This window comes from Chiloscyllium plagiosum, unplaced genomic scaffold (genome assembly GCF_004010195.1).
Source record: "Chiloscyllium plagiosum isolate BGI_BamShark_2017 unplaced genomic scaffold, ASM401019v2 scaf_8847, whole genome shotgun sequence".
NCBI classification, from domain to species: domain Eukaryota; kingdom Metazoa; phylum Chordata; class Chondrichthyes; order Orectolobiformes; family Hemiscylliidae; genus Chiloscyllium; species Chiloscyllium plagiosum.
The window spans coordinates 1-15,688 of record NW_025214311.1 but is presented as its reverse complement, the minus strand read 5'-3'; the positions used below and the strand labels follow the sequence as shown (position 1 = coordinate 15,688).

The 15,688-nt window shown below is 44.5% G+C and overlaps 1 protein-coding gene across 2 annotated transcripts in view; it reads right to left on the bottom strand.

Annotated features, from left to right (window-relative positions):
• Window positions 1–15,353, bottom strand: part of LOC122547863 (protein FAM227A-like) — a 30,827-nt gene extending 15,474 nt beyond the window's left edge. Inside the window, exons 1-5 of one of the 2 annotated variants that reach the window (XM_043686435.1) lie at window positions 15,257–15,353; window positions 12,113–12,217; window positions 7,759–7,888; window positions 2,731–2,847; window positions 2,236–2,330 (exon numbers count right to left, since the gene is read on the bottom strand). In XM_043686435.1, coding sequence (XP_043542370.1) covers window positions 2,236–2,330; window positions 2,731–2,847; window positions 7,759–7,888; window positions 12,113–12,217; window positions 15,257–15,346 — 537 coding nt within the window. In that variant the 5' untranslated portion in view covers window positions 15,347–15,353. The remainder of the gene's footprint in view (window positions 1–2,235; window positions 2,331–2,730; window positions 2,848–7,758; window positions 7,889–12,112; window positions 12,218–15,256) is intronic. The other variant, XM_043686436.1, reaches the window with a different exon arrangement.
• Between the last annotated feature and the right edge of the window lie 335 nt (window positions 15,354–15,688).

The window sequence follows — 15,688 nt, the reverse complement described above, 5'->3', positions numbered from 1 at the left end:
CCGCAAACTTGCTCACCCAATCTTCTAACCCCTCTTCCAGGTCATTTATAAAAATGACAAACAGCAATGGTCCCAAAACAGATCCTTGCGGAACACCGCTAGTGACGGCACTCCATGAAGAAACTTTGCCATCAACTACTACCCTCTGTCTTCTTCCAGCCAGCCAACACCTAATCCAAACCTCCAACTCATCCTCAATGCCATATCTCCGTATTTTTTGCAGTAGTCTACCATGGGGGACCTTATCAAATGCCTTACTAAAATCCATATATACCACATCTACTGCTTTCCCCTCGTCCACCTCCTTAGTCACCTTCTCAAAGAATTCAATAAGGTTTGTGGGCACGACCTGCCCTTCACAAAACCATGCTGACTATCCTTGATCACATTATTCCTATCCAGATGTTCATAAATCCTATCCCTTACAATTCTCTCTAAGATTTTGCCCACAACAGAAGTGAGACTCACCGGCCTATAGTTACTAGGGTTATCCCTACTCCCCTTCTTGAACAAGGGAACCACGTTTGCTAGCCTCCAATCATCTGGCACTACTCCTGTAGACAACGAGGACATAAAAACCAAGGCCAATGGCTCTGCAATCTCCTCCCTTGCTTCCCAGAGAATCCTAGGATAAATGCCATCAGGCCCAGGGGACTTATCTGGGGTGGGGATCTGTATAACAGAGTGAGAATGAGATGGGGGTCTGTATAACAGAGTGAGAATGTGGTGGGGGGTCTGTATAGCACAGCGAAAAAGAGATGGGGTTTCTATATGACAGTGAGAATGAGGTGGGAGTCTGTAAAACACTGAGAATGAGTTGGGGGTCTGTATAACAGAGTGAGAATGAGGTGGGGTCTATATAACAGTGAGAATGAGATGGGGGTCTATATAACAGATTGAGGGTGAGATTGGGGTCTGTATAACAGATTGAGAATGAGATGGGTGTCTGTATAACAGAGTGAGAATGAGGTGGGGGTCTGTCTAACAGTGAGAATGAGATGGGGGTCTGTATAACAGTGAGAATGAGATGGGAGACTGTATGACAGTGAGAATAAGATGGGGGTCTGTATAACAGAGAGAGAATGAGATGGGGGTCTGTATAACACAGTGAGAATGAGATGGGAGTCTGTATGACAGTGCGGATGAGATAGGGGTCTGTATAACAGAGTGAGAATGAGATGTTGTCTGTCTAACAGTGAGAATAAGATGGGGGTCTGTATAACTGATTGAGAATGAGATGGTGGTCTGTATAACAGATTGGGAATGAGATGGGGGTCTGTATAACAGATTGAGAATGAGATGGGGGTCTGTATGACACAGAGAGAATGAGATGGGGGTCTGTATGACAGTAAGGATGAGATAGGGGGTCTGTAGAACAGATTGAGAATGAGATGGGGGTCTATTTAACAGAGTGAGAATGCGATGGGAGTCTGTATGACAGTGAGACTGAGGTGGGGTTCTATATAACAGAGTGAGAATGAGGTGGGGGTTTGTATAACAGATTGAGATGAGATGGAGGTCTGTATAACAGAGTGAGAATGAGATGGAGGGCTCTGTATAACAGTGTGAGAATGATGGGTGTCTGTATAACAGTGAGAATGAAATGGGGGGTCTATATAACAGAGTGAGGATGAGATCGGGGTCTGTATAACAGATTGAGAATGAGATGGGGGTCTGTATAACACAGTGAGAATGAGATGGGGGACTGTTTAACAGAGTGAGAATGAGATGGGGGTCTGTATGACACAGTGAGAATGAGATGGGGGTCTGTTTAACAGTGAGAATGAGATGAGGGGTCTGTATAACAGTGTGGGAATGAGATGGTGGTCTGTATAACAGAGTGAGAATGAGGTGGGGGGTCTGTATAACACAGCAAGAAAGAGATGGGGGGGTCTGTATGACAGTGAGAATGAGGTGGGAGTCTGTAAAACAGTGAGAATGAGTTGGGGGCCTGTATAACAGAGTGAGAATGAGATGGGGGCCTGTATAATAGAGTGAGAATGAGATGGGGGGGTCTGTATAACAAAGTGAGAATGAGATGGAGGTCTGTATAACAATGGAAATGAGATGGAAGTCTGAATAACAATAGGAATGAAATGGTGAGGTCCTTTACAACAAGTGTCAATGGGATGGGGTATAATTTTGCAGTTGCATGATCTCCTCAATACATCATTCTGCATGTTTTTATTAACAGTGCTGTAAGAGTCAGAGAGTGACTGATTTGTCCTTTCTCACCTCACTGTTGACTGAAGGCCCTGCGGACCGCTCGGATTCAACGTTGTAAAACTCTTTGTTGGTTGAATGGAGGTCAATCAGGGATAGCTTCATTCCTGCAATATCAACAAATGGTCTGCTGATACCAACCAGTCCACCGTAAATTCCGACTGTACATGTTCAGATCCAAATTCCTTGGACATAAAGGTATCCGTTTGCAGACTGCCCATTCACATGCACAATCCGTGATCAAATAGTTGATGAAATAACTCAAACGGTTAGGTCTGATTTTCACAATTGGTAATCAACAAGGAAATCAAGCAGAATCATTTTTAAAGAAGCATTGCCTTTCTGTCTTCTTGCCCTCTCCCACCATTTCCTTGAACCCCACTCCCCTTTACTTTCTCATTATTTCCCTCTCTCTGTCCATCCCTCAATCCCATTCCCCAACTTCTGTTTCTTCCCACACCCCATGTTGAATGCCCTCTCACCCACCCTCTTCCCCCCCCTGCTCACCCATGTTTTTATCGTGGTCTGTGTCTTGTGTTGTCCGCGATTTCATATCTTTCACCTCCTGTGGCAGTAAAATATCATAATTCCAGTTGTTATAAATCCTTGGTGTTGGCCGCACACCTGGAAAAAAATGAAACGAAGCTCATTCTGGATGGCAGATGGACTGGCAGCAACACAGGGCTCAGCTGAGAGAGAGAGAGAGAGAGAGAGAGAGAGAGATAGTGGAGGAAAGAAGGGATAATGGAGAAAGGGCGATAGAGGGTGAGGAATACAGGGGAGACAAGGAGAGAGAGAGAGAGACAGTGATGGGATGGAGACAGAGTGGGGGATTGAACACAGTGGAATTGAAAGCAGGTGGAAAGATTTGGGTGTTGGGCAAGTGGAGGCAGGAGGAGGGAGAGTTAGGAGAGAGGGTGTAACAAACATGAATGAGGAGCAGAATAGGCCATTTGGCCCTTCAAGCCTGCTTCACCTTTCAATAAAATCATAGCTTCCTTCATTTATCCTATCTAGTTCTATTAGAATTGTATAGATTTCTATGAGATTCTGCCTTCATTATTTTAAACTCCAATGGATGTAGTCTAAACCCATCCAGTTCCTTTTCATACATCAGGAATCAGTCTGGCAAACCTTCATTGCACTCCCTGTATGGCCAGAATGTTTTTCCTCAGATAAGGAGACCAAATCTGCACACTATAACTCCAGGTATAGTCTTACCAAGGTCCTATCCAATTGCAGCAAGACGTCCCAGCTCCTGCCCTCGAATCCTAGTGTTATGAAGGCCAATATACCATTTGCCTTCTTCACCCCCTATTCTACTTGCTTGTTTACTTTGAGCGACTGATGCACAATGACTCCCCGACTTCCAGGTCTCATTGCACCTTCCCTTTCATCATGTATCACCGTTCCGATAATAATCCACCATCCTGTTTTTGCTACCAGAGTGGATAACCTCACACCTATCCACATTACCTTGCATCTGCCATGCACTTGCCCTCTCACTCAACTTGTCCAAATGACATTGAAGCATCTCTACATCCTCCTCACAGTTCACCCACCACCCAACTGAGTGTCACCTGAAAATCTGGAGATATTACGTTTAGTTCCCTGATCTAAATCTTTAACCTATATTGTGAATAGTTGGTGTCCAAGCACTGATCACTGTGGTACCCCAGTAGTCACTGGCTGTGACTTAGAAAAATATCCATTTATTCCTACTCTTTACTTCCTGTCAGTCAACCAGTTTTCTCTTTGTGTCAGTACACTAACCCGAATCCCATGCACTTTAATTTTACACGCTAATCTCTTATGAGAAACCTTATTGAAAGCCTCCTTCCCCTTTCGTAAGTCCATTGCTGATTCTGTCCAAACCATTTTCCCAATGCTTTGCTATGAAATATTTTAAACGATTCTAGAGTTTTTCCCATTAATGATATCTGGCTAAGAGGAGAAGAGAAAGAGGGAAAGAAGGACATGGAGAGGGAATGGAAAGGCAGAATGAAAGAGGACATGTGCAGAAGGAACAAGGGAGGCAGAGATTTCAATGGGAAGGGAAGATGAACGAGGAGCTTGGGAAAAGCTCTATATATAAACGGCATGCCCTTTCTGTCACACAGACACAGAATCACTCTTGGTATGTGAAGGAGGGAGGGCGAGGGAGACTCTGAGTGATTGTGCTGCAATTTCCTACCATACTCCATTGGCATGCCTCCCATTGGATTTCCATCCCATCTCACCAATCACTGAGAATCCTGCAATTCATCAGCATCGTCTGCACCAGCAGCATCTTTCAAAGCCCACTGAGTTTGGAGCTGCCCTGCATAGTTAGGACATATGCTCCAGACACAGCAGGTCAGGGGAACCTGGCTCACCACTTTGCGGCAGGAACCTGGAGATCCTGCAGGATGAGATGGTGAAGCCACAGGACTGCCTGTCCCCCCAGTGACCAGCAGCGGACATCACAACAGCAGACCACGCCGGCCTGGTCTGAGGTTGCCACGTAAATGCTCACCACTGCAGGACAAAGTACAATGATATTGTTACCATCTCTTTCAGATACCTCTGAGTCAAATAGCATGGAAACAGACCTTCAGCACAACTCGTCCATGCCGACCAGTTTCCTGATGAAGTTGATTTTCCTGCTCCTCGGATGCTGCCTGACCTGCTGTGCTTTTCCAGCACCACTCTAATCTTGACTCTATTCTCTAGCATCTGCAGTATCCATTTCTGCCTAAGATCTGGACAATATCCAGGTTTGGGCTGACAAGTGGCAAGTCACATTTGTGCCACACAAATGGAGGCTATGGCCATCATCAATAAGAGACAATCTAACCACTGCCCCTTGACAGTCAACAGTGTTATCGCTGAATCCCTCACAATCAGCATCCTGGGAGTTATGATTGATCAGAAACTCAACTGGACTCACTACATAAATGCAGTGGGTAGAAGAGCAGGTCAGAGGCTGGGAATACTGTGGCAAGTAACTCACCTCTTGACTCCCAAAAGCCTGTCCACCATCTACAAGGCCCAAGTCAGGAGTGTGATGGAGTATCCCCATCTGGATGAATGCTGCCCCAATAAAATTCAGAAGCTTGATATCATCCAGGACAAAACAACCAACTTGATTTGCACTGTATACACCGAGCATCCACTCCCCTCACCATCGACATTGAGTAACAGCAGTGTGTATTATCTACAAATTGCACTGCAGAAATTCACCAAAGACCCTCAGACAGCATCTTCCAAACCCACAACCATTTCCATCTAGAAGGACAAGGGTTGCAGATATATGGGAACATCAGCATCTCCAAGTTCCCTCACCATCCTGACTTTTGACCATCGTTGTAGCTGGATCTAGATCCTGGAATTCCCACCCTAATGGCATTGTGGGTCAAACAAAGCAGGTGGACTGCAGCAGTTCAAAATGGCAGCTCACTCCTAGCTTCTCAAGGGCAGCTAGGGACGGGCAGTAAATGCTGGCCAGCCCACATCCCACATCCCACAAACAAATAATTAAAAAATAATTTTTTTAAAAAAACCTGTTTGATGACACTTAGTTTCAGTTCCACCAGGGTCATCGGGCTCCTGATTTCATTATAGCCTTGGTTCGAACAAGGATAAAAGAACTTAACTGCTGAGATATGGTGAGGGTGATTGTTTGGAACTCAAGGAAGCATTTGACCAACCACGGCATTAAGGAGCCCTAGCACTACTGGAGTCAATTGGAATCAGGGGAAAACTCTCTGCTGGTTGGAATCATGTTTACCCTAAGGAAGATGATTGTGGTTGTTGGAGGCTAATCATATCAGGGCACCTCTGCAGGAGGGAGTTCCTCAGAGTATCTTCAGCTGCTTCATCAGTTATCTTGTTTCCATCATGGATCCGAAGTGGGGATATTTGTAGATGATTACACAATGTTCAGTATCATTCATGACTCTTCAGATGATTGAAGACTTTCTCCATATCAGCAAGATCTGGTAACATACAGGCTTGGGTTGACAAGTGGCAGGTAACATTTAAGAAACACAAGTGCCGGGCAATGACCATTTCCAAATGTACAGAATCCAACCATTTCTCCTTGAAATTCAATGGCAGTATGAATTCTGAATGCCCCGCTGTCAACATTCTGGAAGTTACCGTTAACTAGAAACTGAAATGGACCAGCCATATAAATGCTTTAATTACATGATCAGGTCAGAGGCGAGGATGTCTGTGGTAAGTAACTCACTGCCAGACTCTCCAAATTCTGGTCCAGCATCTAGAAAACATGGGTCAGGAGTGTGATTGAATGAGCATGTTCCTGTGTGCTATGCCAGATCTACATTCAACAGCAAAGGCAAAAACTAACATGTAACCTGCCATAGTTTTACAGCCAGCTCCCATTTGGTTACACACTTCCTCTCTGGAGAATTAATCTATGACTAATTTGTTAAACGTAATTTCCATGTAGTTTTCAGCTCTGCAAGTGCACCACAGTGACTCCAGCTGCTGCTCAAGTTCCAAAACCCAAAGCTCAGGTTTTTATAGTGGAGACACTTCCCTTATCTAGACTGTACAAAGTGTCGACAACTCCCCAATTGGCACAGGATGGGCATCCCACATCGGTGAGTTGTCCTGCAATGTCTCAAGTTCTTTTAGATTATCAAAATAATATATACGGTACAGTCACATACAAACCATATTCTGAAGTGTTTAATTGTCCACTGGCAGTAGTATTGGTTATTCAGGGGAAAGTTCCTGACGGATGAATCCCAGGACTACGCCTGTATCCCTATTCCTTCTTGGTATTGGATCATTGGCTCCATTGATCAATCCCAGTACCCACATCTGCTCTCTTTTGGTAATGGATCAATCTAACCCCTCAACCCCCAGTCCCTCTGGGCAATGGATCATCTGCATTAGACCCCTCTTCCCAAGCCCTTGGGTAATGGATCATGCCTGGCTGTAAAACTATGGCAGGTTACATGTTAGTTTTTGCCTTTGCTGTTGAATGTAGATCTGGCATAGCACACAGGAACATGCTCATCCCTCTCCTGAGTATCATATCTCAGAACAGGAGTGGCTGTGTAATGAAGTGACAGAGAAATGATGTGTGCACCACAGGTCTTTTGGGAACTCTGTACATGACAGGGGTGCAACTTTATGAAGTTACATGAAATATCAGGATGAACTAGGAAAGGCACCACAACTTTAAGAAACTATTGACCTTCCTTGTTTTGAGATGACTCTTCCCATCCAACCTACCTTCACTTCATTTCCACAAAGCCAAAAAAGCTGAGGAATTGTCCATTTGTAGAGAAGAAACTGAGGGCGAGAAAGTTGAAAAACAACCACATGTTCTACGTGACACAGAAAGACTCAGCTATAATGAGTGAAACCTCTATGTGATTACTGGATCCCGGTCTCTGTACCTTGTCAAATATATGACCCCTGCATCCCACTTTCTATATACTCCCTCTTAATTCTCCATACTCGTGATCATCTCATACACAGCACCATGCATACACCCACACAATATATAACATTCTTTACCTCCAAACCATTGATACACGATGTTGCACAGTTGAGATCTGAAATCATGATTGTGAAACTGCACCCAAGACTGCGGAAAACTGCAGCAGAAGCTGACATACACAGCCTGACTGAGAGTGCTGGGCAAATCCTGAGGGCAATGAGATAAAACATGAGAAATAACAGCAAGAACATTAAGAATTTAGAAGCCACACCAGCCACTGGAAGTTTGCCTCAGTCAACAAGGCCACCAGACTGTGTTTAACAAAGAGAAGGGGGAGATGTTGACAGGTCCAGACTTAGATCTGCACATCTCTCTTTTGGTCCTATTCCGGCCTGTAGCATTGGTCACTGATGTTCTCTCTCAGCAACCAGTTTTAAAAACATTGGGGTGCACAGTTCCCTCACACAGACCAGGTTTGGGCATTTCTCAGATAGACTGTGGATAAATCTTCAAATTAATTCTGTCCAGGGACAGCACATAACTATTTGATGACTTGCGGCAGGAGGTCAATCCTTTGACTGTTTGTTCATGATGCTGGAAAGACCCTTGCACTGAAAGGTTTCAAAACAAAATTAGGGCCCTAATTGTTAGGAACCGCATATTTCTCCTATTAGATTATTTACCTATTTATCTAAAATACTGGGAGAAATTTGTAAATTGAAAATCTAGTGCAATTATGGGGTACATTTTCAGCTCTACATGACTGTGTGCTTTTGGAGCAGTGAGATTGTTACACTGTTGAGACACAGTGGTACTGGGAGTCTTTGGGTTAAGGAAAAATGGCCTGACAACAGTCCTCGAGTTGGTCCAGCTCTAGTTTGTTATAGTCGTATGAGGTCAGTGCAGCCAGAAACATTCACAGCCAACAAACGGAAAACATCTTGCTCTCCCTTCTCTTTGTGTGTGTGAAAAGATAAAAAAAACTCGAGACTTAAAAGAAGAAATTCTAATTTAAGAAATGACCTTTGTCCACTTAATCAGCTATTGAATCGAAGAATGACCATTGTTCTGTTCACAACATCACATATCACTACTAAACTCTAAATAATTGAGAGCAATACCTCTTCACCTTGTGATGTAGACTTTGATCTGTAGAAACCTTTTTCCCCTTCTATATTTTCTCCGGCCATTATATCAGTGTCCTAGTTGTGAATCAATGTGTGCGTGATAAAGTGGTAGAGTTTAAGTCACCTCGTAATGAATTAGTGATCTTTTTCTCTTTGAATTTGTGAAAGAATATGTTTCTTTACAATAATTAATGGAAGGATTTTGGCAGGGCTGAAAGGACTGAGTTATAGGGAGAGGTTGGACAAGCTAGAACCTTTTTCTTTCGAGTGTAGGAGACTGACGGGGAATCTTATAGAAGTGTATAAGATCATGAGATGTATGGCTAGGGTGAGCACACTCAAGTCTTTTTCCCAGGGTTGGGGGATCAAGGACTAAAGGGCATCAGTTTAAGATTAGAGGGAAAAGTATAGAAAGGAACCTGAGGGGGAACCTTTTGTTTTACGCAGAAGATGGTACGCATATGGAATGAGCTGCCAGCAGAAGTGATTGAGGTGGGTACATTAAAAGCATTTCAAAGGCATTTGGACAATTACATGGACAGGAAAGGTTTAGAAGGATATGGGCCAAGTGCAGGAAAATGGGGTTAGCATGAATGAACTAGTTTGGGCCAAAGGGCCAGTCTCTGTGTTGCAGGACTCTATGACTCTATGAAATCTGGTGCAAATTGCTTTTGTCCTGACTTGTAGTCAGTCAAGTAAATCGATCATTTTGGTGATCTAATTGGGTAGTTACACATTAGTGGAACAGTGGGGCTCGATTACAGGCACACTCCACCCAACTGAGTTGTAACAGGTCACCTATCTCCATGTGGGCAGACAAAGTGTGCATAATTATATCTTTCAGCAATTTGCCTGTAACTGGAGAATAGCTAATGACCTTGGCTTTTTAAAAATTTTTTTAAAAGAAACAGGCCCTTCGGCCCAACAAGTCCACACCGACCCTCCGAAGAGCAACCCAGCCAGACCCATTCCCCTACATTTACCCCTTCACCTAACACTACGGGCAATTTAGCACGGCCAATTCACCTAGCCTACACATCTTTGGACTGTGGGAGGGAACCACAGCATCTGGAGGAAACCCACGCAGACACGGGGAGAATGTGCAAACTTCACACAGACAGTTGCCTGAGGCAGGAATTGAACCCGGGTCTCTGGCGCTGTGAGGCAGCAGTGCTAACCACTGTGCCACCATGCCGTCCATTGAGATTTGTCAATCTGTTTGAAAATTGGCTTACAGCAGCCTCCTTATAACCCTTGCTAGATGTCCTGAACCCTGTGAGCTGTCACAAGGGCTCATCAATCACAGTCTCATTCCTTTGAGCGTCCTCAAAAGAATGGTGTCAGGAGCTACACGTTGCTTTGTTTTGAATTCCTTCACACTGACAGTTAAAATATCAGTCTCCACTCCCTGATGTACTAGCTGCGATAGACATCATTTATTGGAGTTAAGGCTGCCACAAAGTGGTCATCTAAAACCTTTACCATATACCAGGGATTTACCAGCATGGGTCCTGAGCAATTCTTCAACCTTCCTGATCACGCGTCCTCTGACAAAACAGAATAATTTTACTGTTGCTGTTGCAGTTTTCCATTATTGTCTTTAGCTGCTCCAGCTGCAACTTTTCCTGAGCTTCGGGGAGATCAGACCCTACTCTGCTTCTCCTGAGAACTAGTTTCTTTTACACTCTGAATGGTATGTTTCTCCAGGTCAGGGTCATTCGCACTTGATTAGATTACTAGTTTAGCTTTGTCCCACCACATGCTGCTTCACCCTGCTCTGTGAAGGCCCCATGGATGAGCTAATTAGAGGGAACTGCAAGACCACACACCTGCCAGACCTGGGGCAGGAACTCCTGGGATAAAACACAGAGGCTGAATCTAACCAGCTCTAGGGCAGCCAAATGAAGATGGGTAACAGGTTTCATGTTAAGTGCCGTTATGAAGGGCCAGTAAACAGGATCAGAGGGCACTTATAGACACCCCCTCAATAGTCCTTGCTGCTTGAAGATATTGTCAGCTGCATTGAGCTGGCCTCCCTGTGGTAGTTTGGGGGGGATGGTATTGTTGAAACTGAAAGCTCCATGGCTCAGGTCGAGGGGAGACTGGGGAAGGCAATGGCCTAATGGTACTGTCGCTAGATTGTTAATCCAGAGACCCCAGGTAATGTTCTGGGGACCTGGATTCAAACCCCACCATGGCAGGTGGTTTAATTTAAACTCAGTAAAATCTGGAAGTAAGAGTTTAATGATGACCGTGAATCCATTGTCATTTATTGTAGGAACCCACTTGCTTCACTAATTCCTTTAGGGAATGAATCTGCCATCCTTACCCGGTCTGGCCTCTACGTGACTCCAGCAATGTGGTTGCCTCTTAACTGCTCTCTGGGCAATTAGGGATGGCTAATACATGCTGGTTTGGCTAGTGATGCCCTTCTCCTGTGAAGGAATTGAAGAAAACACTGACAGGAGGAACATACAGAGAAGGAACAAGACTAGGCCACCAGGCCCTTCAAGGCTGCTCTGCCCTTCACTAAAACCATGGCTGATCTGGCTCTGATCTCAACACCACATTTTTATGTCTCCCCAAGAATCTGCCATCCATGTTGTCTGTCGTCCTCTACCTGAAAAATATTTAAAGATTCTGCACCCACTGCCTTTTAAGGAAGGAAATTCTAAAGATTCATGACCGTCAGAGGAATATTGCTTCCTCATATCTGTTTTACACAGGTGCAACCTTATTTTTAAACTATGACCTCTAGGTTTGGACTAGGATTGTCTTTGCGAGCAATATGTCTGGGCAGTCAGACTGGGGTCAACAGGTGTGAGATGCGTCTGGACAGTCAGACTGGGATTGGTGTGAACAATATGTCTACACAGTCAGACTGGGATTTGTGTGTGTGTGTGATGGGTTGTCACTGTCATGGTGTGCCAGGACTGCATGAGAACCATCAATTTCATATCTGGCAGCAGCGAGATCAGTAAGTTGTGATTCCCTAGTAGGCAATGGAGATGATTCTATGGGGGATCTGGGAGCTGTCCCTTACACACAGCAGATGGATGGTCAGGGTGGAGGGAGACTGTTCAAAATTAATGTCCTGATTAAGAATCAGAAATGATTTGAGTTTGTGAGGGGCACCAAGTGGATAGCCATGGCAGACTATATGCATGTGGCAGTGTTTGTGACTACTGTAGACAGGAGGTGGCAGCAGGAGCCTGTTACGCTTGGTGATATCAATACTGTGCACTTACTGGGTAAATGCGCAATGTTTGTGACCCGTTAAGAAACTGCATGTCAAATCACTAACCTGAAGAAATCGGTCTCCATAGTAATAGTTCTGACAGTTCATGATCAGCTGAACATAATTTTTCGAAATTCGATCAAACAGTTGACCTTGTATACTGTAATTGGTCTGGAAACAAAATCACATGATGAGTAGCAGATCCCTGACTGTTACTCACTATTCTCAGTGAGAAACCCTGACTGTTACTCACTATTCTCAGTGAGGGGCCCCAACTGTTACTCACTTTTCTCAGTGAGAGATACTGACTTGTGATCACTATTCTCAATGTAGTCAGGCTTCCTGCTGCACTGTTGTTGAACAGCACTGTGCTCACCTCTCCTGCAACTTTGGATAGCAGTAATGCTGTCATTTAGTAGAGGTGATGCTGCCAGATCCATTCTAAGGGAGACTGGGAGTCAAAGTTGTCTCTTCTCCCCTAAAGCTAAAGTGTGGGTATGGTAGTGTAGTAGATATGTTACTGTGATCCAGATAATCTTCTTCAGGCCCTCAAAGATGCTGACATAGTCAACACCGAGAAGCAGAAAGGATCCACCTACTGGGGAATAAATCTCTCAGTCACAGGAAAGATTCCTGAACTGCGTACTGGACAATATCATACAGAAGATGACATCCCAGGATCACGGTGTTGTTTAAGGTTGAACCTATGGCACTGTTAAAGAGTTTGTAGCGAGACAACTAAAATAAAAATTTTAGCAAGCAACTCCAGGATCCATGTCTCTGAAAGATTTTGACAGTGCGAGTTGACTTGGTCTATAGCACTTGGTCTTGAAGATGGGATGTCTGCACAAGTTTGCTAAAATTCTACACCTCTTCCATGACTGCATGGGTGGACATGTTTGTGCCTGTGGTGATATGTCCGATGTCTTTGTGATAACTGACCATGTAAAACAAGGACATCTCATGGGTCCCCTACTCAGCAATTTCGTCTTTTCTGTAAAGCTTAAGGAAGGCACCAATACTCAACCCCATTCATGGAAACTTCATTCCGTTCAGACTGCGGCCCTCCAGCAGTGTTACTGAGATAGTAACGAGATGGCTTCCATGCGCAAATGACTGTCATAGTGCCTACGACAAGGAAGATGTCCACAGAGTGGCAAACAAATGCTTGAGTTTTACTAAAACCTTTGGTCTAGAGCTCAGCACTTCAAAGACTGAGGTTATGTTTTAGCCTGAACCAGGCATAGCGTTCGAGACACCAAACAAAACCATTGGTGACACCATTCTCAAACTGAAGGAAAGTTCAAAGCTTTGTGATGTTCTCTGTCGGAATGCCATGTTCTCTTCTTTATTCATTCACAGGATGTGGCCATTGCTAACTCTTTCCACATTCATTGTCCATCCCTAATTTCCAACCACATTACCCCCTGTGGGTTTAGAGTCACCCGTACACCTGACTAGGTAAGGATATAGAGCTCAGTAGTGAATCAGATGGGTTTGTGTGACCAACAATATTATCAGCATAATGCTAGCTTTCAATTCCTGGTTGTTAATGAATTTACATTTCACCATCTGCCATGCTGAGATTCAAACCCATGTCTCCCATGTTCTTTGTCTAGGGTTCTGAGTTACTAGTTCAATGACATTACCACTACGCTACCACTGTCCCTTAGGATATTGGTGAAGATCTCTATACACAGACTCAGGAAGTAAATTCTGTCTATTACTGGCCCTAGGATTGTGTCTGAAAGCAGCACGACATCAAGCTAAAGGCTATGAACAAACTCTACCTGGCCAATGTCCTTGCTGCTCTGCTGTTTGGCACAGAATCCTGGTTCTGCTGCAGTGCTGCATCTGAAACACCTCCACCAAAGACACCCATGATCCATCATGAGAGTCTGATGGCAGAAGGAAAACACTAACTACCTCATCCTCCAACAGCACGGAGGACCATCTTCGAAAAATTCAACTTGACAGGCAGAGCATGTCTTCCATGTGGATGAGTACACAATCCTCAAGAGGGATCTGGGATCTATGCTGAACTGTCTCCAGACAAACAATATCAAGGTAGCCATTTGCTGGGGGAGACAAAGACCCTTACAAACTTCGATATTGCAGACCAGAGGCTTCCCCCCCGAGCACCAAGAACACTAACGTGAGCTGTCAGCTCTGTGGCCAGCCATGCTATTGTGGACGCTTCAGTAACACGACAACTCACAGGAGACAGTGAGAACTTCTACAGTTGGCACACAATTGAGCAAAGAGGAGTTTACCATGGAAGAAGTCAGATCAAATCTCATCGTCATTTGAGAAGTCGAGTTCAGCTTTAAAAGAAAATTCTGTTTTGATACAAGTGACCATGAAGCTGCTGAATTCTCATAAAATACAATTGACTCACTCACATCCTTTCTGATTATTTATAACTGAGACAAGGAGGAAGTTCTTCATTCAGAGGGTGGTGGATCTTTGGAATCTCTCCCTCTAAGAGCTGTGGGGGCTCAGTCATTGACTATATTCCACACCAAGATCACACATTTTGCCCTGTCAAGAGAAATGAGGAGTGTGGGAAAGTGGAGATGAGGTAGAAGGTATTGAATGGGGCAGTAGGATTGAGGGGCCGAATGGCCTGCTCCTGCTCCTGTGACTGACAGACATGAGGGACTTTGTTCACTGGAGCATAGGAGGTTGAGTGGTGACCTTATAGAAGATTATAAAACCACGAGGGGTACAGATAGGGTTAATGGCAGGTGTCTTTTCCCTAGGATGGGGGAATTTCAAGACTGGGAGCACATTTTTAAGGTGAGAGGAGAGAGATTTAAAAAAGACATGGGGCAATTCATTTTTAAAGAGAGTGGTTCATGAGTGGAATGAACTTCCTGAGGAAGTGGTTGGTACCACATAGTTATAATGTTTAAAAGGTATTTGGATAAGTACTTGAATAGGAAACGTTTGAAAGGATAAGGGCCAGGAGCAGGCAGGTGGGACTGGTTTAGTTTGGGATTATGTTCAGCATGGACTGGTTGGGCCGAAGGGTCTGTTTCTGTGCTGTGTGACTCTGTGATGCTATTGGTCCATTGTTCACAGCCTCACATTGCTGTACATATCCAGTCAGCCACTGGGGAAGGTACACACCCACAAATACAGGTAGACTTTGAAAGCAGTTTGCAGGCCTACACTAGAATCATCAATTCCTGCCAATACAACCCTCACCTGATACAACAGTAGGAAGAGCCACCAAAAGGTATCCAGGAGCAGGTCCTGTACCAGAGTGGAGTGGAGTAACTGCTGGTACACAGTCATGTAACCAGTCTGCAATCAAAAGAAATGAGAGACCATTACCCTCTCACTTCTGAGGAAGGGTCACCACACCTGAAATGTTAACTCTGATTTCTCTTCACAGATGCTTGTCCAGCAACTTTTGTTTTTGACTCTGTGTACGATTAGCCAAAAAACAAACATTTATTGAATGAGTGAAAAGAGCTGTAATGTGGGAAAAGAGCAATCTGACTGGAAATGGGGACTGCAGTATTCCACAGGCAACAGGATACATCCCAGCTCCAATCCCAAGTGTTTCACTCTCTCACCCACACCACAGACCGTCCTCACCCCACCCCTCACTCCCTCACCCACATCACAGACCAT